This window comes from Chrysemys picta, chromosome 21 (assembly GCF_011386835.1).
Source record: "Chrysemys picta bellii isolate R12L10 chromosome 21, ASM1138683v2, whole genome shotgun sequence".
NCBI lineage: Eukaryota > Metazoa > Chordata > Testudines > Emydidae > Chrysemys > Chrysemys picta.
Genome location: NC_088811.1, coordinates 2,894,218 through 2,918,176, shown reverse-complemented (window position 1 = coordinate 2,918,176; position 23,959 = coordinate 2,894,218). Strand labels below are relative to the sequence as shown.

Here is a 23,959-nt window from a genome sequence, read left to right as displayed (position 1 = left end):
GAAGCACTGGGACATGTACAGAGAACAAGTTCCTGCCATTATTTGCCACAACAGCTTCAAGGACACAAAACGGTTAAGTTGATTGTTCTTGTTTAAAATCTTTGTGCAAAGAAAGCTCTAACTTCTTGCAAATATGGCTGCACCACTTATCTCAGTAATTCTTCTGAGAATAAATGGCTCACATTTAAAATTTAAATTTAAACATAAAAAATAAAATAAATAAAGGAAATTGATTGCTTGATTATGGCTGGTCTTTCCAAAGTGCTTGTGAATTATAATCTAATATTAAATTATGTATAATTAATGGTAGATAATGTAAGTTCCTCTCTCAAGGATATAGTTGCATTTTGGGTTGTGGTTTTTCTTTTTCTTTTCTCTTTCTTTCTTTCTTTAAAAAAAATTTAACACCCAGTTGTGTGCAAAGTGGAAACACACGGCGGAACAGCCACCAACGCAAAATCAATCAACAGGAAGAGAGTTGCCAGAACTTGACGGACTTCACCCCAGCCCGTGTGCCCAGTAACCTGGACATATTCACAGCCTACAATGAAACACTACAGTGCTCCCACGAGTGCGTCAGGACACCAATGCCAGTGTATACAGAGGAGATGTTACACTCGCCCGGTGATTATAAAACAACGTTCAATGGAAACAGGTAAGACAGGCATTGAGCAGTCTCTTACTCGACAATCTCTCATGCACATTTACATTTAGAGGATTCAAATTTATTTGGGGTTCAAAAAAATCTCCTTAAGCTATTACACTCAAGTTATTATTTTGATATGTAACAGAAATTCCAATTAATAATCAATATCGACAAAATCCAGTAGTGAAGGAAATTGACATCATTGGATTCCAATGGTTCTTTAAGCCATGATGTGCATTTTCCTTCCCAGATTTAACGAGTCAGTTAGAAACATTTGCCAGCTATGGGTCTGGTTTGGTTAGCACCATCTACTATGTAGAACCGGGAATATCAAACTTCTCCGTCTTCAAAATGAGGACAAATGATTACTCATGGCCTATGTGACCCATAGCCATAGCCCATCTATTATGTTTAATGCCTGTAAAATGGCAATTTTAAGTACTGCTTTTGTCCTTGCAATGCCAGCTAGGCTCACCTGGAACACATCTTGTTAAGCTGTGCTGTTGTGTAGTACCACACATTTTTCAACTCCCCTCTCCCACTTCCAGCAAGGAAATTTACCTCAAATCTATCTTCCCGAATTTCTATGCTGCTTTTTTAAGTGGCATCTGGCAAGCTATTCAGATTTAAGTGACAATGTGATTAACACAAGAATAGGCTGCATGAATCCATTTTGTCTGGTATGAAATAATGATACATTAATAAGGGGGAGTTGACAGAATATGGAATTAAAGATTTGAGCCATTCTTCTATATGTCTATTGTCTGTGTGGAAAGTGAGGCTGATTGGAGAACTTGGTAAGTTACCTTTACCCACAAAGAAACACTAAAAATGTTAGCCTTCTAGTAAAGGGTTAATTGCATGGGGTGCTGGGTATGTTGCTAGTTTTGTTTATGTTTTTTAGGAGGAGGATTTTCACTATTGATTGGTGCAGAGATTTTCCAGAATTGCTCCGCACAGTAAATGTATGTTTGCTGTCAAAGCTAGAAAACAATTTATTGGAAGTGAAAAAATAATAACTCCCACCCCCCACCCCCCACCCCCCAAAACCTTCTTCAAATATATAACCATGTTGAACTCTAAGGGATATTTATTATAAAGTCCTTTATCCTAAGTGCATGAAGAGCAGAAATCTAAAAACAAACAATTATAATAAACATATTTTTAAATATCTTTGTGTGTGTGTGTGTGGAATTTTGCTAGCTGTCATATTCTGGGATTTCCTCCGATCTTGGGAGGCAGAGAATTGGCAAGGATTTTCAAACCATTTCATTGAGTGTATGTATATGTTAATTCTCACATGAACCCCAGCCACCAATGCTGGGGCACAAAGGGGGGGAGATTTTTGTTCTGTTTTCCTGTCCTGTCTCTGCATGGTGCTAATCACTGTCAGTGTCTATTGTTTGCGCTGCTATTAATGCCGTCCATTGGTATATGAGCATTGGTTGGAAAGGGTTCATTGCTTTTTTGTCTTAAGGTAATGCTTTGTTGGAATATATTGGCCTCCACACTTTTCTCTGAAGCCTGGTTCAGTCTGAGCAGTCACATTATAAGTCACTAATAATGGCAAAGTCATATGTTCTCCCAGCAACAAACCAGCTGTCCCCCTTATGGACTGCATTTTTCCAGGTGACCAATCTCTATTTGTCATTGCAGTATCGGGACGACAATCATGCACTGCAGCTGGGAAAAACAGGAAAGTAGCTCAGGAGAAAGGGAGAGAGAAAAAGATACTTAAAAAACACGGAGATACTGTGACTCATCTTTGGACTGTCTAAACCCCCCCAGATTTGCATCCTTAATTGGCTTGAGAGTTACCTTATTTCAATATTTTCCATTTCCACTGAAAACACATGGCATTAAATTTCATCTTCTTTGTGCAACCCTCAATTGCAAAGGCCAATAAACCCATTCAAAGCATTATTTTAGAGAATTTTTTTCCTCTTAAAAAAAACAAAAAACAACGAAACGCTAATTTTGGCAGCAGGCCTGATGAGGCTTGCTTGTTGTGTGTTACGTACCAGCACGCGCAAGCCCATTTTTCTGCTCGCTGCAGACCCTCTTCTTCTGATCGGCATCTAATTCCTGTGGCCTTTGTGTCTGAGAAATGGTTTGAAATCTCCTGCTGACTGGCCGAAGTCTGTTTTACTTCCTGGGGGCAGGGCAGACGCCATGTGTCTATTTTCTGGTACGTACCACTCTTACACATTTTTTTTCCAACCACTCCACCTCACATAACTATGAACATTTCTGTGCATAGCGAGGTCTCTTTCACCATTGTATTCCCTGTGTGACGCTTACCAGCTAGCTGATTCTTTTTTTAAACATTTGACTTGACCTAGGTGTCCTGTGCAGGGGATAGTAAATGTCTTCTAAGATAAAAGGGGGACTTGGTACCAAAATGGCTTTTCCATTTGGTGAATTAGAGGCGGGCATGAACTGGAACTCAAGACCCATTCACCCCTGGATTTCCTGGAGTGATGGCCTCTGACTCTTTAGAGGGCCAAACTATCACACCCAGATGAGAGCACACTTAACCTTTTAGAAGTTCACCTCTGGATCCAGACTTTGAGTCCCATGTGGGAACATCTCTAGAACTGGTTTGCTCTCAGCAAATGTTGTGAACATCAGTGCTATTAAATGGCCTCCTTTTGTGATTAACTTTTTTGTTGCATGATGGAACTCCAGAGACTGCACGTGTTCTGTGCATAGTCCGTTGATAACCTAGAGCTGAAATGGCTGGGATTCTGGAATAAGCGACCTTGTCATGCTTCCACTGCAACAGTAGCGACAAACCCCTTCTTTACCTTGCAGGAAACCATATCTGTCATCACTTATTCTGTCTGGGGAGTCTTCAGAGCTTGGGGGCTGATACTCCCAAACTGGTAGAAAAAACATTGTTTTGCAGATCTCTCCCTCTCTCTTTTGTTGTTGTTGGTTTTTTTAGCTTGTGCCATTTCCTCCTCCTCCTTTTTTCCTTGGGAAGGTGGCATTGCAGATAGCAGTGGGAGGAAAAGCAATTAGGATTAACTATGTGGCATTTTACTGTAGGGCAGCACTGCCAGTTTGAGCCATGCGCACAGGCAAATTAATTGGTCAGTTCCAAATCCCTGCTGTAATGAATCACATATTCACTCTAAATGAAATTTCCAACCTTCCCTAACTGTGACTTACGCGAAATAACCTTTTTAACATGATGCTCAGTTTTTGAACACAGAAATATAATTAGATTAGAATGGAAAGAGAATAAAAAGTTAATAGTCTCTGCTGTGGCTTGGTATGGTTTTGTCTGGGCAGGCAAGGTGAAATGTGCACCTAACTAAGTGCATTGATTAGGACGGGATATACCAGACAGCAAATATTTTATCAGGATTCGCATCAGAGTCTTTCTTCTTTGTCTGCAATGCTGTAATTATCATGCTGATTAAAGCTGCAAATGACACTCCTTTTGTAGTTGAAAATGAACATGGCAACCAAGAACCTGGTTTATGGCTGGAGGAGTTTCATTTTTGTTGTGGTAAAATCTCTGTACCAATCAGAGCCAGATGGATGCAGGGCTTTTCCATGACATTAGAAAGATAATATGATAAACACACTACACCTTGTAAGCTATCACACACCCCCTAACATGACTGGGACTCAGGTCAGTAATGGATAAAAGTTCTTTCCCCACATGTACAGAAATTCCTTTCCAGGGGGTGCAGGAGGTAAATGTCAACAGGCCGCCTCATTAATGAGGGGCATGTGAGTCGAATAATAAAGCTCCGAATCCCAGGATGTATCAATGCCCCAAGCACCTTATTTTCCAAAGCATGCTGCAGAATATTTCTGGAGGTGCACAGAGAGCTCTGGGGACTGCAGATGGATTAACCAGGATGGGTTTAACCTCTAGTTCAATTTTGCTGTGTTTAATACTCAAAGCAAGGATGGTTTAGTTCCATGTCCCTTTCTATCCAACCCTCCAAATTCTATGGGGATAGCAAGAGTCTACAGGTCTGGACTCTGTCTTTTTAAAAAAAAACATTTCAATAGTGTCGTGACAATTTAATCCCACACAACATGTAGGCTAGAGACCCTTCTAGGCTACTCTAGGGGTTACTCGCAGACATAAGGTTCTGCAGGATCGGGACCTTAGCTGGACCAAACTGAATACTTTAAGGTTCACATGTCACTACCTAAGACAAAGTGTCCTTAGAACAAGGATTGGCTACATTGGCTATATTTGATTGGCTAACTTGGGAATTGTTACTTGTCATTCTACTGCGCTGTCCCTGGACTGACCCTTCAAAATGCAATGAGAAATGGTGAGCTTGAGACTGGTTCCCAGCTCTTATTTCTAGGACTGTGTGTGGTGTAAAATGTATTTAGAAGTTCTTGCTGACTTCAATCTGCAGCCATCTGCTGCAGGTGTGAATATCTTCTTGGCTGGATTTGATAGCTTCAGGCTGCTTTGCTGGTACTGAGTAAGTCGACTTTAACCAGCTGCATCTCAGGAGAGTTGGAAAGACTTGCTAGAGAGAGCAAAACCACTTACATACAGGGGTTGGATCCTGCATTCCTTTTCCCAGAGCATTTAAACCTCTTTCTCTGAGAGTTTGGGGTGTGTAAGAAAGGCAGGATTGGACTGGCTGTAGCATGACCCAGGCCACCCACAGGGCATTGTTCAACATCGAGTGGTGAAAGTCTCCCTAAATCATAGTTTCGTTTATGGAATAATATCAATTATATCAGACGGAACATTTCTAGTACATTTCCTCAGAGGAGCTCAAAGCATTTTACAAGTGTTAATTAATTACACCTCAGAGCACTCTTCATTAGTAGTTATTATCCCAATTCACAGATTTGGAAACTGAGGCACAGAGCGGGTATGTGGCTAGAGAGGGAAATGATGAAGAGCCAAGAAGAGAACACATGGGTGTGTCTGCACAGAGCTTTTGTAAATTAACTGAAATCAGGTGAAACAACTAGTTCCGACTGAAAGTTAAAGGCAGCTGCTGAATACTAAAAAGACCACCAGCGGTGAAAAATTTGTGAGCAACTCAGAGGCTAAAATATGTTCTCCTTAAACATTAGCTGAATATGAATAAGTTAGGACAATGAATAGTAATTGTGATCTGCTCACAGGGGATTTGCAAACCAAAAAGTTTGAAATTTGATGAATAGTTCATCCAGTTCCAATTACAAACCTGGAACGCAGGCCAAGTTTGTGACCTTCCGAGGTTTGCTAATTTAGGAGGAAATTCTGGGGACCCTGGAACAGACTTACAATTTCCAGTGGACATCTTGAAAATGACAGAGATTTTACATGGGTTTGACCTGGAACCAGACAAAACTTGGTTGATTTGGCTGAATTTCATTTTGATTCTTGGCCTTTGTTCAAAACTGAAATTCAGAGTATCTCAGAGATAGAAACTGAATGGTATTGCACAAACTCCTGTGAATCAAAATTTGGTGTTTCACCTGGTTCCTGTCCTGAATTCTGGCTTCCTGCTGTGTTTGACTAAACAACATGGAATGAGATCATATAAAATTCTGTAAGGCACATCAATTGCTGACCTAGTTTGCACACAGGGGCCCTTCAGAATGCAATCTAAATATTACATACAGATTACAGTGCATTAATTAAATTCCATTTGTACATGGTTATGTAAGTGTTAAGAATTATTATTATATAAATGACTATTTGGGATTCTAAAATGCTAGCAGTATTGTAGGGCTGAAACTGTCCCAGCTTTCACACAGAGTAGGTAGAAGTCACAGCACTTTACGGTAATTCTCTGCTTTGAAAACTGCAGCCTGCTGCTGTGATGCCCTCATTCTGCCTAACAACAGCACATTTTTGTATTAATATTAACAGATAATGAGTCATCATAAAATATCCCGGCTTGTCTTCTGAAGAATAATAGCATTGCATATACAGACCTGTTACACGAGATTAAGTATTCTAAAGAATCCAGTTAATTAAGACTTCAGTGCTTTCCATGGGTGAAAGCTGATATTTCTGTAGTCCCCTTCCAGCAAGAGAATTGAACAGTTTGCATTAAAAAACATCAAACAAATTACAGACGACCTGTTTTTTCTGGTTACAGATAAAAAAAAAATGAGAAAGGTGCAAAGGGTAAATTGGGCTCCCAACTCCCTAAGAACAAGTTCTTGATAGTCTTTGACTTTCTCTTTTAGGAGATATTTTGCACTTGGGCAACCAGGGCACAGAGAGAACATAGACCAGAACAAATGTACTGTGCCAGCCACGTGCTGTTTGGCTCCAGTCCTGCCAGGGGCAGAGCACTCAGGCTGTGCTGAACAGAACAGCATGGCTCATGTGCTTAAATGCTTTACTGGATCATGGCAAGCTGTCCAGCACCTTGCATGCTGAAACTCTTATTGACCAAGGACATCTACCAGTAGCTTGTGGTCTTAAACTAAAGAACAAGCGAGCTTAAATTAGAAGCGTTTAAAAAAACAACAACCAGAGAATCATCTTCTTCTAAGAGTAATAGCACTTTCAAGTATCAGAGGGGTAGCCGTGTTAGGCCTGGTCCCCACTAAGCCCCCACTTCGGACTAAGGTACGCAAATTCAGCTACGTTAATAACGTAGTTGAATTCGAAGTACCTTAGTCCGAACTTACCGCGGGTCCAGACGTGGCAGGAAGGCTCCCCCGTCGATGCCGCGTACTCCTCTCGGCGAGCTGGAGTACCGGCGTCGACGGCGAGCACTTCCGGGATCGATTTATCGCGTCTTAACCAGACGCGATAAATCGATCCCAGAACATCGATTTCCTGCCGCCGGACCCTCCGGTAAGTGAAGACGTACCCTTAGTCTGAATCTGTAAAAAGCAACAGAGAGTCCTGTGGCACCTTGCTTTGCATCTGAAGAAGTGAGGTTCTTACCCACGAAAGCTTATGCTCCCAATACTTCTGTTAGTCTCAAAGGTGCCACAGGCCCCTCTGTTGCATAGCACTTTCAGAGTCCCACGGAAAGGTCATTGAGAAACCATCGGGAAGTCATCTCCACTGCATGACAAATCAGTTCCTAACACTCAGGTAGAGATCTAAGTCAGTTCTACACCAGAAGCTTTTGTCAGTGCAGCACTATCAGTGATTTGTGGTGACATGATAACAGCACTAGCCCTAGTATAAACACAGTGACACCAGCATAAAATTGCTTTTGCTGGTATCGATTATTTTGCTCAGGGCACCGGTATAAATTATGCCAGCAAAAGCAGTAGGTTAGACACAGTTATACCAGTGTAAAAACATAAGGATAGCCGTGCTGGGTCAGACCAATGGTCCACGTGGCCCACTATCCTGTCTTCAGACAGTGGCTGTGCCCAGATACTTCAGAGGGAATGCACAGAACAGGGCAATTTATTGAGTGACCCACCCCCTGTTGTCCAATCCCAGCTTCTGGCACTTAGAGGTTTAGGGACACCCAGAGCATGGGGTTGTGTCCTTGACTGTCTTGGCTAATTGCCATTAATGGATCTATCCTCCATGAACTTATCTCATTTTTATTTGAACCAGTTATACTTTTGGCCTTCACAACATCCCCTGGCAACAAGTTCCACCAGTTGTCTGTGCATTGTGTGAAGAAGTATTTCCCTGTTTGTTTTAAAACTACTGCCTATTAATTTCATTGGGTGACGCCTGGTTCTTATATTATGTGAAGGGGTAAATAACACTTCCCTATTCACTTTCTCCACACCATTCAGAATTTTATAGACCTCTATCATATCCCCCCTTAGTTGTCTCTTTTCTAAACCAAACCAAACAGTCCCAGTTTTTTAAATCTCTCCTCATATGAAAGCTGTTCCATCCACCCAATCATTTTTGTTGCCCTTCTCTGTACTTTTTCCAATTCTAATATATCTTTTTTGGTAGGGGGTGACCAGAAGTGCATGTGGTATTCAAGGTGTGCGTTTGAATGATGTCAGTATGATATTAGCATTAGAGGAAAGCGGTGAATATCATCTCTCTCCTGATAGAAACAAAGAAAAGGAAAGCAAACAAGTATCTTAATCCTCAGTAAATACTTAAGGTAAATATAGAGGGCCACATTTTTGCCCTCGGTTATAACTGTCATGGGTTTGCCCAGTTGTAACAGAGGGCAGAAATTGTAGTGTAGTGAATGTTTAGCATGGGGTGTGTGTTTCATGAAGGCCTGTGATGGGACACTAGATAGGGTGGGATCTGAGTTATTACAGATAATTCTTTCCTGGGTGTCTGGCTGGTGAGCCTTGCCCACATGCTCAGGGTTTAGCTGATAGCCGTATTTGGGGTCGGGAAGGAATTTTCCTCCAGGGCAGATTGGCAGAGGTCCTGAGGGGTTTTCACCTTCCCCTGCAACATGGGGCACAGGTCACTTGCTGGAAGATTCTCTGCACCTTGAAGTCTTTAAACCACAAGTTGAGGACTTCAGTAGCTCAGACATAGGTCAGGGGTTTGTTACAGGAGTGGGTGGGTGAGATTCTGTGGCCTGTGTTGTGCAGGAGGTCAGACTAGAAGATCATAATGGTCCCTTCTGACCCTAAAGTCTGTGAGTCAAAGAAAGACTAGTCTTGCAGTGAAGGTACTAGACTGGCCTCCCAGAAACTTGGGTTCAAGTCCCAGCCCTATCACAGGTGCCTAGTGTGATCTTACAGAAGTCTCTGTTTGTCTCAGTTCTCCCTTATTAAATGGTCGTGATGATGATACGTCCTTTGTCTAGCTTGTCTATTTAGGATGTAAGCTCTATGGGGGTAGGGATTGTCTCTTACAATGATTTTGTTTAGCATCCAGCACAATGCTCAGACCTCTACATGCTACAATAATTAATAAGAAGGAAGGTGTTTGAGGACTTGTTCCTCTCCATTCACCTTAGTCAGAGTAATCATTACGGAGGAAAGACCCTTTTGATTTCATAAGATACTTATCTAAAAGACAACAATTATCAATTAATTGTGAAGATTTAATTAATGTTTAATAACTAAATGAGATATATATCTCTTACATGGCAGTTAAGCCTCTATAAATATATTTTAATTATGATGTAGTATTTATTTAACATACAATCTTGTCTTCTTAAATCTAAATTAAATGCATATTTGAAGCATTTAAAGTGTTATGAAAATTTCACTCACGCACACACACATGCACTCATTACATGTCATGTTTGCACACATATGCACTCTCAATTACATGCAAAAATTACATATGCACATGCCCCACAGACCATACGAAAAGGTGTGCATACATCATGTCTACACATACACATACATAGGTAGTCACCTTATGCATGGAAAACCCACCACTAAGCACAAATCATATATTCACACATAGACATAAATAACAGCCCACACATATATGTGCATATAGGCAAAAACACACATGCATACTGTATATATGCAGCACATGCATGCACATCCAAACACTAACATGCTCATTAATAGAAGCAACAATTTCCATATAGAAGATTTAAAGAATATTATGTTGTGAGCGAGCTTTAAGAAAAGGACAAATAAACAGCTAAAGAGAAATTTGTGTTTAACCAATTTTCTATGGATTCCTTTAGGGCATTTAAACTTTAGAAAATCGTGTTAATGCTCATATTCTTCTTCGCATCTGCCAAGCCACTCAATATGGTGCTTAGTCTGAATGTGACAGGGTCTAGAATTCAAGGAAATAAATTATATTTTGGAAAACATATTTACGAGATAAAGTGTAAAATAAGAGCAGCTAAGCTGCTGAGTCATTCGCACTGTTCTCGAGAAGCATCTCTACCCACACATCTTTCCCCCAAAACACACTCGAGTTTTAGGTGAGCCGTACAAATCTGAAGATTTTCAAGAGATTTTTAAGTAGATAAGCCAATCTGAAATGCTTATTTAAAAACAATGAATGTGCTAGATCAGTCTCATAACAGAAATATGCAATACTGCTGCTAGTGATGTGTGACCATTAACAAGATTTGAAGATCCAGGAATTCGCTGGGGAGAACAGTCTGGGTACATGCCAGGCCACAGAGGACCTAGTTATGGGTCCCTGGTTCTAGATTCAGTTTTGCCCCTGAACACGGTACTCTCAAAAGTAGATGGCTATGGCCCCCTAAGTCACTGTTCATCAATTGAGTACAGTTGGTGCAATAGCATTTTGCCCACATTCCCTCTAACCTGGCCCCTCATGGCAGGGATTGCAGAGTTAAATGAGGTAGGAGCTGACTGCCCGGGAGATTCAGCTGCTTTCAAGATCCTTTGGACCAGAAGAGAAGTGCAAAAGGGCCGACTTGCCATTGAGCGGCTGGCCCCAAAGTCTGGGGGTATTTTAAGAACATTATCCAAAATATCCCAACTTCTTGGTTTTGTAAAGTTGGGTTGGAAAGCACCCAATATGCATCCCTATTGAGACCTTCCAGTGTTTACTGCTTCTGGTGTGACTAGCAAAACCACCAGAAAAGATTTTCTTAAGGTATTTTAATAGTCGTGTAATTGCTACTGCATGGTGGCTCTCCGTCAAACATCAGGGCTTCGGGTCCCTCATTTTGGTAAAGGTCCCCAGGCAAGCAGTGAATTTGTTAACTCCTGGCCGGCAGGCTTAGCCTATCCATGTACATCAAGCTGACTGTGTGGTTGTGTATTTACAATATGGATTTTTCTGCTCAGCAAGCTCGACTAAATGAGAAGCACCTGGTGCTCTTCCTCATGTTACCCTGCAACCCTTCCTCATAACTGTGGGCTTTTGTAGCTTTCCAGCCAACCAGTAAGATATTAATGGGCTCAGTTTACTCATACAGTAATGAGTCTAGCAGCCAGGTTACTTTGTCCTTCCCAGGAGGAGTCTAGTATGAACGAAACTGGAAAGTGAGTTAATGCTCTGTAGTGTATACAGAGAAAAGCTACCACAGGCAAACAAATGAAGTGGCATACATTTTGGATACAACAGTTTTAACTGACGCAGGAGCTCAGCATGTCATTTCTGTGTGATGTTTAGTGATTCATTTTGTAGTAAGACTAAATGTCCCAGTCTGGGTGATAGAATCTATCCCTAACATCATTCTTTGACTATGAACTATTACCATTGGGACACTTACCAATTACCATTTTCATTTATATCCATAAATCTTATTGTGGTACTAAGTTTCATGAAAGATGGAAGCATCCAGTGTCTTAAGAGGATAAATATTAATAATGATGGTTTTAATGTAGGGAAAAGAAACTAGCCAAGTATTCATGAAAACATGCGTGACTGAGACATTACCAAAAAAAACCAAATATATTCTGGCTAAATTTACCCGTTATAATTTAATCTTTATTTTCTTTTCATCCTTAACAGGATTCCATTGGTGAACCTGTAAAAAAAAAAAAGGGTTACCTATACCTACCATTTCTGTTTACCAGTAGGAGACTCAAACAGCAGCACTCTATGTGCCAAATATATTTTTATAAAAATGAACACACCTGTAGGAAACTGCATTTTCAAAGCGCGCATTTATGGGAGAAGAGAAAAAATGTGCAAGCAAAGAAGCCCATGAAGAAAGAGGAACTTAAAACGAAATAAAGAAAAGGACTGAACATCTGGAGTTTGGGATATGGACTGTGATTCTGAACCTGTGCCAATAATACCATTATGTGCCATGTACTGATCTGAAAGACTTCACAAGAAGCTGAAGCTAAGTGAATTACACATAGAAATATTAGAGAAAATCGGGGTGGGGAATCTCTTCTGATAGAGTCAGTATTTCTGGTTAATATACATATATACATATAGATATAAATATATATAGATACAAACACACACACACACAAACACAAACACTTTTTGTACTGTAGCAATTTTTGAAAATCTTAAATATTCATTTTTAAAAAATTGTGTCATGGGTTACAAATCTGATTTCTTTAACATTCTTAGTGTGAACTAAATAAACTGATGTTTTCTACTTTGGCAGCTTGCCTTTAAAACATATATATATATATACACACACACACACACACACACATATTTGAAATAAATTTCTACTAGGGAACAAATTATTTGCCAGGCCCAATAAACCATTGCTCATAGAGGATTCCCTGAGAAGGTACTGAAACTCTGTTAAAGTGACAGTTCTCCTATCCATTGTAGAGTTGCCAGAGTGCTAGCAAGACCCAGAAGGGATTATGTTAGACCTAAAGAAGAAACGTATGGCAATGGTCATTTATATAATCAGTTGGTTCTGACAGTTCTCAAAAGAAAGAGAATGGTTAATAGTATTTGGGGCTGTTTTGAAACAAAAGCAGAATTAAGATGTGTTTTGAATACAGTTAAAGTATAGATGCCTCTGGGCCAAATTCACAAAGTACATTCCAGTTATTGTGAAATTTAAAAAAAATCCCCAAATTTAAACCACACAGGCAAGTAATCTGTAGAAGAGCCCATGAGCACGGCCCTTCAGATACTTTCAGATCTTAGCCCAGAATTCAAGTAACAGCACTTCTATGAAATAGCAAGGAGCTAGAAGTGCATTCTGTGTTTGGAGGGTAAATTTAAAACCAGACTTCATTCCAAATTCCGGCTGATACGATTGAAGTGGCATGGCTTCTGCTCCATGTAAACCATTGTGCGCTGGCCAAGATTGTTGATTTTACCACAAAGAAAATAGCATGAGGTAATTTTTGACAAAGACAAATTCCCCCCTTCCATTCCTCAGCCCCAGTCACTAGACATTGCATCTGTAAAGTCACCAAAGTGATCAGCTCTCCATAGCACTTTCTAGTTTATGGTAAGACATATGAGGCTGAGAAGATACACTGGACTGGACTGCTGAAAATCTAAAAGCAGAGTCTGAATGCTGCATCAGCACCTGTATCCATTCATTAAACAATAAATACTGAAGAAGCTTCACAGAAATGAACAGTTGAAACCAGCAGCAAGGGTTACTCTCACTTTAAGCCAGGTATAGGTGTTTTAGTGGTTGCCCAGGGAAATTGAGTGGAGAACATTTTTTAGCTTTTGGATTAATGAATCAAGAAGGAGCCTAGAAGGAAACCCTGAAAACAACTCTGAGTTTCCTCTGTTTTATAGTGCCCTGACCCCTATTTGTATATTTATGGTGTTATATCTAGGGGCTGGCCAGGGACAAGTTTTAAACATTACTCAGTTTGTTGGGAAATGTAGGAGAAGGTTCCACTGTTGACACTATTGTATTTCACTCATATCAGTCTCATCTTATCATGGCAAATTATGAATCCCCATATTACACGAAGCCACTGCATTGATGATGGGTGAAGTAGCGTTTTACAGTCCTTGTTCCCTCGTGGAGCTGCAAAGTACTTCCCAAAACAGGTGGGCAAATATTCAGGCTGATTTTTAAATACATTCACTGTGGCTGTGGCTCTGGGTATGCCTCTTCAGTGTTTGCTTCCTGTGAGCTTGCGACCGATGGTGTTTTGTTGCCATAAAGTGAATTTCTAAGTCAGACATGAGTACCCTTGGAGACTGAATTTCAGATTTCTGTGTGTGATTATTCATGCCAGAAAAGCCTGCACTCTCATCCTATCAGAGAAGAAAAACAATTCTGTGTGACTCCTTCGGCCAATAACAACTAACCAACATTGGACCTGATCTAAAGCCCATTGAAGTCAGTGGTGTCCTTCTGTTGACTTCCTTGGGCTTAGATTATGTCTGTAGCATGAATAGCAAATGCTGATAAAGAACTACACAGCCAGTAAAAAAGACCTCAAATTATTTTGTATAATGGATAAAACTGAATGAATGTATCAGTCTGCTCACAGAGATTCCGCCAGCAGAAAAGGTGAAGGCAAATTTCTTGCGATAAATTATGCTTTTGCTTAATCAGCTCCAGTCTCTTACTTTCTAATAATGTATCACATGATCCTTTCAGTGTCCATTCTCGGGATATTCTTTTTTGCCAAGGGTAATAAATTACTTTGAACATGTTGACCTATGCACTAAAATTTGCTGTTTTAACCTTTGCAGTAGGATTGGGCTTCTGATAATTGGCAGTAGTGCAGCAGGTGGGGACATGCTGGATAGCTAGATCAAACCCAAAGTTATGTTTGGCTGTCATCTTTAAATACGAGGTGTGGGAACAGCTCCACCCCACTTACAGCCGCTGATATCTATCCAGGGACTGCTTCTACAGATTGACAGGTATCCCGTTGTGTGCACACCTTGACAATAACTGGAGACTCGTCAAGATAGACTTTAGAAAACAGTTTTCAGAGGCTCCTCCTCTCCTTAAAATCTGCCCCCCTCCCATGCCTGAAAGAGGGCATCCCCCATTTCACAAATTGCTTCTCAAATTCCCAAGGCTTGTAGCTAATTTTTTTAGATAGTGGCATCTGAATCATTTTAGCTGAAGCATCCACCACAAATAGTTAATATGACCTGACATGTCTAAAATACCAAACTCGGCTCTAGTGATTCTGATGTAAACCTGGAGTAACCAGTGAAATAAATGTCAATGGAGTTACTCTACATCAAGGTAATTGAGAGCAGCTTTTTTAACCCAAAGCCCCTAAGTCTCCTTTCTAAACTGCTCTCTCAACGTTGGGATTATCCAGAGCTACATCTATATTTATACATTAGGTACTAGACTCAATTTCTGTATTACATTCAACATTTAATTATTTTAGAAGAGAGTGAAAACACTCCTCATTATATCTAGGTGATGGTGCTCATTGCACCTGTGAAACATTATAACTCATGCAATCGCTTGTCTTTCTGTATTACTTTCTATCCATTTTTAATGCACCTGTGTTTTTCTAATCTGCTGCTGAGCTCTGGGAGGAAATCTTCCTTGCCCTGCTCCACCAGAACATTTATGGACCTGACTCAAAGCCCTTTGAAGACATTGGAAAGACTCCCAGTGACTCTGATGGACTTTGATTCATGCCCTACATTCTTTTTCTCAGAAGACCCAGCCACTCTAGAGCCACTCTGGTGATATCTATGAAAAGTATAATAGAATTTTGTCAATGTGCATGATGTTATATTTTTCCATGTTAAATTTTATCTGCCATTGTGCTGCTCAACATTTAATTGTCTACATCCAGCTTAAGTTTCTCACTGTCCTTCACAGGTTTTATAAAACAATTAATCAGCAAACTTCATCAACTCGGCATCCATTTTCCCTATGAATATTAACCCCCAAAGGAACCTATTACTAACCTCTCTCCACTGTGTGCTGCCGCTATACACTAGCATTATGTTTTATAGAGCACCTAATCAGTTTTTATTCCATGACAAAACTTTTCTCCTGATACTATGGTCATTTATTGCCTGAGGGCCAAATTCTGATCCTCTTAAGTTGAGTAAACACCACTTGACTCCAATGAGACTACTCACAGTCAGGCACTGTTCAGTATGAGTTAGGGGATCAGAAATTTTCCCCTTAATAATATTTTACGGGTGACTTCAGCAAAATCTTTCAGAAAATACAAGTAAATTGTGCTCCTGTGTGACATTATCTGCTAACTATTTCAAACAACTCCAAGGCTAGACAGACATGTTAGATTACATATACTTCCCCAAGTACTCTACTTTTGTGATTAGTTAGACTCTTCTATTGTAGCAGGGTGAAGTTTGCTGATCTGTAATTCCAGGATCTCCCAGGGCTACTTTTTAAAGAACTTCACCCCTGAGCACCACTGAAGTCCCATGTATAGCCTATTAAGCAGGATTTAAGTGGTACACAGTCCTTGTTTCCTGTTCTCTATACAGGAGAGAACTTCACATCAAAGGACTGAAGCACCTTCAACAAACTTCCCTTGGAAATATAATGTACGTGTATTCAGGGCTTTGCGTCCGTCTCTCCAAAACATTACTGCCACCGGGGCAGATCCTGTCTGACCTTTCTCCAGTCACCAGTGGAGTGTTACCCATGCCACGTAACAGCGTGACGTCTACCTCCTACTAGGGTACGTCTACGCTACCCGCCAGATTGGCGGGTAGCGATCGATCTATCAGGGATCGATTTATCGCGTGTAGTGTAGACGCGATAAATCAATCCCCGATCGCTCTCCCGTCGACTGCTGAACTCCAGCTCGGTGAGAGGTGCGAAGTAAGTAATTTTAATTCGATCTAAGATACATCGACTTCAACTACGCTATTCTCGTAGCTGAAGTTGCGTATCTTAAATCGATCCCCCCCCCCCCAGTGTAGACCAGCCCCTACATTCAAATTCACTGAGGTGCTATGCTCATCCAGTGTGACATCCCAGACATAATGATGCAAGCACTACATTCATGGAGGAGAGGCTGTGAACACAGTAGATTGCTTTAGTAGTGCAGAAAGCTTAATTAATAAGCATAACTGACTACCCTGTTTTGATTAATAATTCTACTAATCAGCATTATTATTTCTATATATATATACGGGCCTCATTCTCCTCTAGCTCACACTGGTGTAAATCAGGAGTGACTCCATTGGTGTCAGTGGAGTTACACCAGTAAAGCACCTTTAAGTGAGATGAGACTGAGACCCCCCAGCATGCACGCCTCAGAGTCCTGCCCGAGTCTGTCAGCATATCACAACTTCCATACAACGAGGGTTAAGCAGTCCTTAGCACCACCTAGTGCACTCAACAGACTGTAGAGGCACTGATCACAATTAGCGATATACCTAATAAGCAACACTTTTTTTAAGCAAGCAGTTAAACCAAAACTTGCACGATTAATGTGATTTTCGGGTGATTACTTTGGTGCAATCTGTTGATTCAGTATATGGGGGCTTTTGTATTTTACCAGTGTAAACAGTGCAGCCCTCAAAAACTATCAAAACTCGCCAGCACAGAGTATATGAATTTTCCTTCTTTGTTTTACTTATATAGCGTTGACCCTCTTTCAACTATGAAGACTGTGTTTTGTACCTTTACCCATTGATCTTCTATTTATTTGTATCTGTTGGCTGCACTGAGTAGTACTTGTGGGTATTCCAATGTAATCCTAATGGCAGTTTGACATCATAAAATATATTTCAAATCCCTTATTCCAAAATGTTTGAAGCATTGTTATGTATTTTTACATCTATGGCGTTAGTCTGAACTAGACTGCAGGAATAGACTATAGTAGGGAATGGAGTGAACTTTGTATCCCATGTGCGGTAAGCAGGAGGGCCCAAACTCCCATGGGATAATCATCTAGATAAGCATCCACAAGAGAGAATACCTTGGACCTCAGGAGACTCAAGTATGATTTCAGAAGCCTTCCATACAGTCTGCAAAGTGACAGATTTGGTCACTGTGAGACCAGACAGTGGCAAAACAGAAAATAAAACAACATGCACAAACTTCCCTTATTTGTAAGGACCAACAGCACTTGCACTTTATCAAAAAAATATTCACATCCCTATGCATGCTAAACAAACCAATAAAGGGACCAGCCATCAGACCCACTGGCAGGAGACATAGAATTCAAAACTGCACATACAATGGTTCACCGTGCAGAATTCTAATGTCCTGGCCTTTTATATGTTCAACTGAAAAACAACAAATTAGGTTTAATTCATTCCTTGTATCTAATGGAAGCCAAAAAAAAAAAAAAGTAGAAGTATATGGCGGTGTGGAATAGATGCTTACCAATTCTTTTTCTGTTACTTTAGAGAGAACAGGTTTCCCCACACTCTGAATCTGATGATAGGAGTCAGCAGGTACATTCCTCTGTTTAGATTTACGTTATGCCTTCAGTCAGATTTCTCCATGGGAATCTTACAACAGCAGCATGCCATCATCTTTCAATGCTTCCCCTTTCTGGTGAGCACGTAGGCCACATCCAGGGCTGGTGGTCAATGGCATAGTTCCATTGACCTCAGCTGTCACTAGCTGAACATCTGGCCCCAAATCCTTTAGCGATGAAGATCCAAATGCTTATGCTATAGAATTACTTTCCTCATGCGTGTAGTTCCACTGAGTTCAATGGGACTTACTCCTGTGAGAAAACATGGGGTGGATGTTTGTAGGATCAGGCCTAAGTAAGTATTTTGTATTGCAATCAGAACCAAATCCCTTTTCCATAGGGTGGTGTGATATCCTGTACATCAAAATAGAGCACGAAGATCCTGGACATTTTAGTTTTATTTATATTTACTTGGGGCAATAGCTTTTTCCACTCACGGGCCACCAATGTCAGAGCAAGTCTCCTGTAAATATGCCTTATATTTCAAGGGAGATATGCTTTGCAACAATGCCACGCTATGGAATATGGGGTATATATTTATTGTGAATAGACTTATAGACACTAAATATCAATAAGCAACCATATAGAATACTAAGACTAGAGTTCCATCAAAGGGTTCTGCTGACACACAAAACAGAAAGGATGGGCTGCTTTTCAGCAGAACTCCATGACAGAGTTCTGTTGCTGCCTATGTGGGATATATAATATATATATGCAAACTTTAGAATGTTTCTTTCTGGAATTGTTTTCAGTTTACGTTCCCGGGCCTGATTCTGCTAGGTTCTAAGCACTTACTGGACCCAGTTTGGAAAACTCCTTCTTCAAGTGAATAGAGCTGATTTCAGTGGGATTGGAGAGAGCTCAGCACCTGGTGGGAGCAGGGCCCATCTTCCCAGAAAGTCATAACAAAGTACTACCAATGTGATGTCACAACAAAATGTATAGATGGACAAGAGGTTTAGAGAGGCAGCACTCAATGAGCAAGGGTTGGGAGTCAAAAACTCCTGACCTAATCTCAGCTCTGCCAGAGACTTACTGAGGGATTTGGGACAATTCACTTAAACTCTCTCTCTGCCTCTTTTCCTTCACCTGTAATATGGAGGATAACAACGCTTCCCAAATCTACCTGGCAGAGGTGTTGTGAGCATTAATTATCTGCTGTCTGTATTCTGCTTTGAACATGTTCAGCACAATGTAAGTGCTAAGTATTATTATGTCCAATCAGTAGCACTGCACTAGGGAATGCCTTGTTGTCTGCTGGTCTGCAGGCATTCTCAGAGACCATGGCAACATTACAGATAAGACACCCATGGATTGCAGTGATATCCAGATATGTGTACAACACAAGATACAGGTTGTAAGCCAGAAGTATGTGTATTTCATTACATCATATACCCTGAGTGTGTCATATCCTTAAAAATATACATTTGATTTTTCATCTCAGTGCATTGCAGATAATGCAGTTCAAACAAAGAACTGTGGTGTTTGTCATGCCAGACAATTTCAGTTCACCTCTTTCAGTTTCCATTCAGTTCATTTTATTTGACAAAGAACAAACAAATGCACTACAACAATTAAGTTGCTATAGGATTCCAAAATTTGCAGCAATCTACTCTCTCCCTAGTGCATGTGACTCTCTCTCAGTAAAGGTAAGAGGTCGGAGTCAGAGGGTTACATACACCAGGAAGCTGCCAGTCCTTTTGCCCTGAAGCTAAACCTGCAACATGAACTTACTTTAAGGTTCAGAACAGTTTGGTTCATTTTTTGTACCAAATCCATATCCAGGCCTTTTCCTGACAATTGTAACAGATGTGAGCTGGGACTAGTTGCATCAGGAGACGTTTGAAGGACCAGAGCCCTCTTTTTTACTTGCTCAGAAAAAGCTCCCATGGACTTCAGTGGGGATTTTCCCCCAGTAAGGACTGAGCAAAAATTTAGGAAGAACTTCAGGACCTGGAGCCTGTTCTAAAGTTCTCTGAAGTCAATGGGAGTCTTTAGATCAGGATTTTTTATCAAGCCCAAGGCTCTCTTATCTGCTGGTGTTATCTGGAAATAGAAGGCAACTCATGCTTGTACTTCCAGACTCATTTCCATGCCAGACAGAGTCAGACAAGCATCCAGTCTTTTGGCTGCTTATCCAGAACATTGCCAATCACTAGTGGGAGAACACTTAATTCCTTAATTTATTGCAAACTGAATATTTTCAAAAGGTAGCAACTGGTGTTAGCATCACTTGGAAAGATGTGCATCTTTCAGCAATGGCGAGATTTGGGTAAATGCTGATGTGGTTTTATTGTCCTCCAGCCAAAGTGAAAAATAATTGTCTTCATTGAGCAGCATCTTTACAAATATCCAGATATCTCCTTGTACCTTAAAATATGGCCATTTCTCCCACCACATCTGCCCAGTTGGCAAAATGGCTCAAACAGTCTGAAATATTATTTTAAAGATTTGTTTCAGTTTACTTCTTTTCCACTGGCAGTTTGTTCTGAAGGAGTGCAATGGAGCTAAAAGATTAGTCAAACAGTAAATATTCTACACATTATATATATAATTCACCCATGTCCTTCATATATAATGCAGTTGGAAAATTCATTCAACCAGATATGAAATATGCAAGAGATTTGCAAACCAGTAAGAAATCCCTCCCCATTTTAAAAGCCCAACTGGGGTCCAGTTTATACTGCAGAAGTCACATGATGCTTCCCGCACACTCTTTCTTATTTGCAACATTTGTAGACACATACTTAATATGTGTGGAAAAAATATATCTTGCACAAAACATACACTAAGGGCACAGTTTTCTGATCAAGATGATTTTAGGTTCAGAGGGGTTTATTTTTTATTTTTATGTATTAATTATTATGATTATTATTGCTTTATTAGCACATGTACAAAAAAGTTTACAGTTTATCTTCATTTTTGCCAAAAAAAAGTCTAATGTAAGGAATCTTTTACTTGGTAACCACAATTTTACATATGGAATACCTCGTGTTATTTTTCTGCAAAAATTATATACCATATGTGGATATACACCCACCCAACTACACACACTTACACACACACACACATTATCTACATGCACACACACATAAACTCACATACATGTACGTAGTGTATCAGTCTTAACGGCTTTAAACCGTTGTGTCAGTTTAATGTTGTACTATCCTTTTCTAAGCATATCATGGCCATATTACTAATAATAAATGACAATGGGTTTTTGGAGGGAGTCGAATGGCTGTGATTCCATACAGGTGAACTATTTTATCCAAGAGTGTTTTTTAATTTGTTTCTGTATTTCAAAGCTATGTACTTGGAAAGCACTGTATATGCGACCCTATTACAATTTCCCTGTGTATATTTAGTACTCTGATGTTGCTATTAAAAAAACAAGATGAGAAAAAAAAACAGTTTTGACTTTAGGTTCCTATGATCACAATTCTTTAAATATTCACAAAAAAACTCTTCAAAGATGTTGCAAATAATTTGAGAGCCTACAGAAATTAATGATGAAGGAGCTACTATTGTTTGCCTTATTGTACTTGTGGTGGTAATTTTATTCCCACAATCAAAAGTTAATATATGAGAAAAGTAGCAAACCATTTATTCCCCATTATTCTCAATGTGCTTTGCATCCCTTAATATTCTCCTGTATGTTTCAAAATATTATCAGTCATTTAGCCGGGGGTAGGGGAATTAACAAAGATCCAGGGGAGAAGCATAGAGAGCAATCAATGCACCCACTGAAATCACAGAGGTTAGACAGGCCCAGAGCCCACTGTTAAATCCTTGGATTCTTATCTGATTCTGGATTGCCCAGAAAAGAGCCTCTGAATCTGTGGTGCTTTGCCCGCAGATACAATATCTGTAATTTGAATGGAAGAAAACACCTGTCAGTCTCTGCAGTTTCGCCAATGGCCGTGAGCAGCTGGAAGTTCTCTCTGGCTAAATATCAAGGGGCTGGAACATCTTCCTAGCAGCAGGAATTCTGAGTTCTCTGTATACGCCGGATCTCAGTGACAGTATGTTTCTGGGAGCTTATGCTGCACAATTTTATTTTTTCAGCAACAGGACCCAGCCCATCATGAGTGCTGCCAACAAGCTGAGGCACAAAATTCCTATTAACTTGTTTTTTTTAACTCTAAACTAGAGATTGGCTGGACACCACCCTGCATCCTCAGACCGCCATTTGGAAAATGGGCTCCAGGGTCTAGTTCTACAGTGGGTCGCTGTTTGCCATCTGCATCCAGCTCCTGTGACATCTTGTATGGTATTACGTAATAATAGTTAACTATGTGCATCCATTCCTGCTAGGCATGTTATCACATCACCACTAGGTGGTAATATCAGCCCCAGGGCTCAATAGGACACTCAGCTTCTCTCTGGCCACCACGAGTGGACATGAGGCATATGGTCAGGGTGCTGTGGCTGGAATTTGACCAGCCTCTCCCCAGGATGCCTCCTTCGTGTGGATCAGGACAGGCCTTGAGCCTGCCAACCTGTGAATCTGGCACTTCTCCAGTGAAACTCGCCCTTGCACCCAGGACAGCTATGATGCATGTCTGTAAGAGGCATGGCTGGCTGGCTTTGAGAGGCTGATAGATGGCACAATCTGCCTCTCTGGAACACACTGTCACACAGATGTACACAAGTGTCTGGGTGGGTGGCAATGACTTGGCTCAGCTCTGACTCGCGGCTCTCTCCACAGTCTGAGGTGTCAGCAACTTCCCACACAAAATGCCGGGCCCAGTGCTCCCAGCCTTACTGGTGTGCACTAGTACCTGGCCTGGGCAGGACGGTACCCCTCCGCATCAGTCTTCTTCTTAGCCTATGCGCAATGTGCCTCACGTGGCACATGACTAGAATTCATCACCGAACTTGGGCCGCTGGTTGGATCATTAGCTTCCCTGGCCCAGGGTGCTGATGGGGAGTGTGACATGAACACTGATCCATGCCCCCCTTGGCATCAGTAAGGGAGACAGAATCTGGCCCTTCAAATGGGGAGAGCAAAGGGGCTGGTCAGGATCAGGGGCTGTTCCTGATGGCTCTCGGCAGTGACACAGAGAGGCATGGCCACTGCCTTGAGGAGCTCGCAGGTTAAGGAGGAGATCGGGGATGTGGCACAAGCCCTGTGGAGCGGTGCCACCTGAGGCGTAGCCCACAGAAGGAGTTGTCCTCTCCTTGTTCCTAGGGGATACTATTTTGCTGCTGGCCTACATCAAGTTACCACACTCTCTGCGCTGTGAAAATGCCAACTGATCCCTTCTGCCCCTCAAGCCAGCTTAATTTGGGCACCCGGGCTGAGGGGAGTCTTACGGAAGGATGTGGAGGAGGCCTTATTGAGAGTAGGCCTCCCTTCTGTAAGGGACAGCATGGGCGAAGGCTCTGCGTGTTTATGAGAGGAAGATGGGTGGAGGAAGCTGGCACCATTGGCAGAGCAGAGGGGCTGGGGCAATGTAGTCAGAGACAAGAGCAGAGAGCAAGCGAGGGGAAGACGCTCAGACTTGAAGCTCCACATTCATTTTATAAGAACACAAGAACGGCCATACTGGGTCAGACCAAGGGTCCATCTAGCCCAGTCTCCTGTCTTCCAACAGTGGCCAGCGCCAAGTGCCCCAGAGGGAATGAACAGAACAGGGAATCACCAAGTGATCCATCCCCTGT

At 41.1% G+C, this 23,959-nt stretch overlaps 1 protein-coding gene across 2 annotated transcripts in view; it reads left to right on the top strand.

Moving 5' to 3' along the window:
• Window positions 1-21,703, top strand: part of LOC101934243 (adherens junction-associated protein 1) — a 72,109-nt gene extending 50,406 nt beyond the window's left edge. Inside the window, exons 3-5 of one of the 2 annotated variants that reach the window (XM_008167144.4) lie at window positions 413-655; window positions 2,703-2,834; window positions 11,955-21,703. In XM_008167144.4, coding sequence (XP_008165366.2) covers window positions 413-655; window positions 2,703-2,775 — 316 coding nt within the window. In that variant the 3' untranslated portion in view covers window positions 2,776-2,834; window positions 11,955-21,703. The remainder of the gene's footprint in view (window positions 1-412; window positions 656-2,702; window positions 2,835-11,954) is intronic. The other variant, XM_042854050.2, reaches the window with a different exon arrangement.
• Window positions 21,704-23,959: the final 2,256 nt, after the last annotated feature.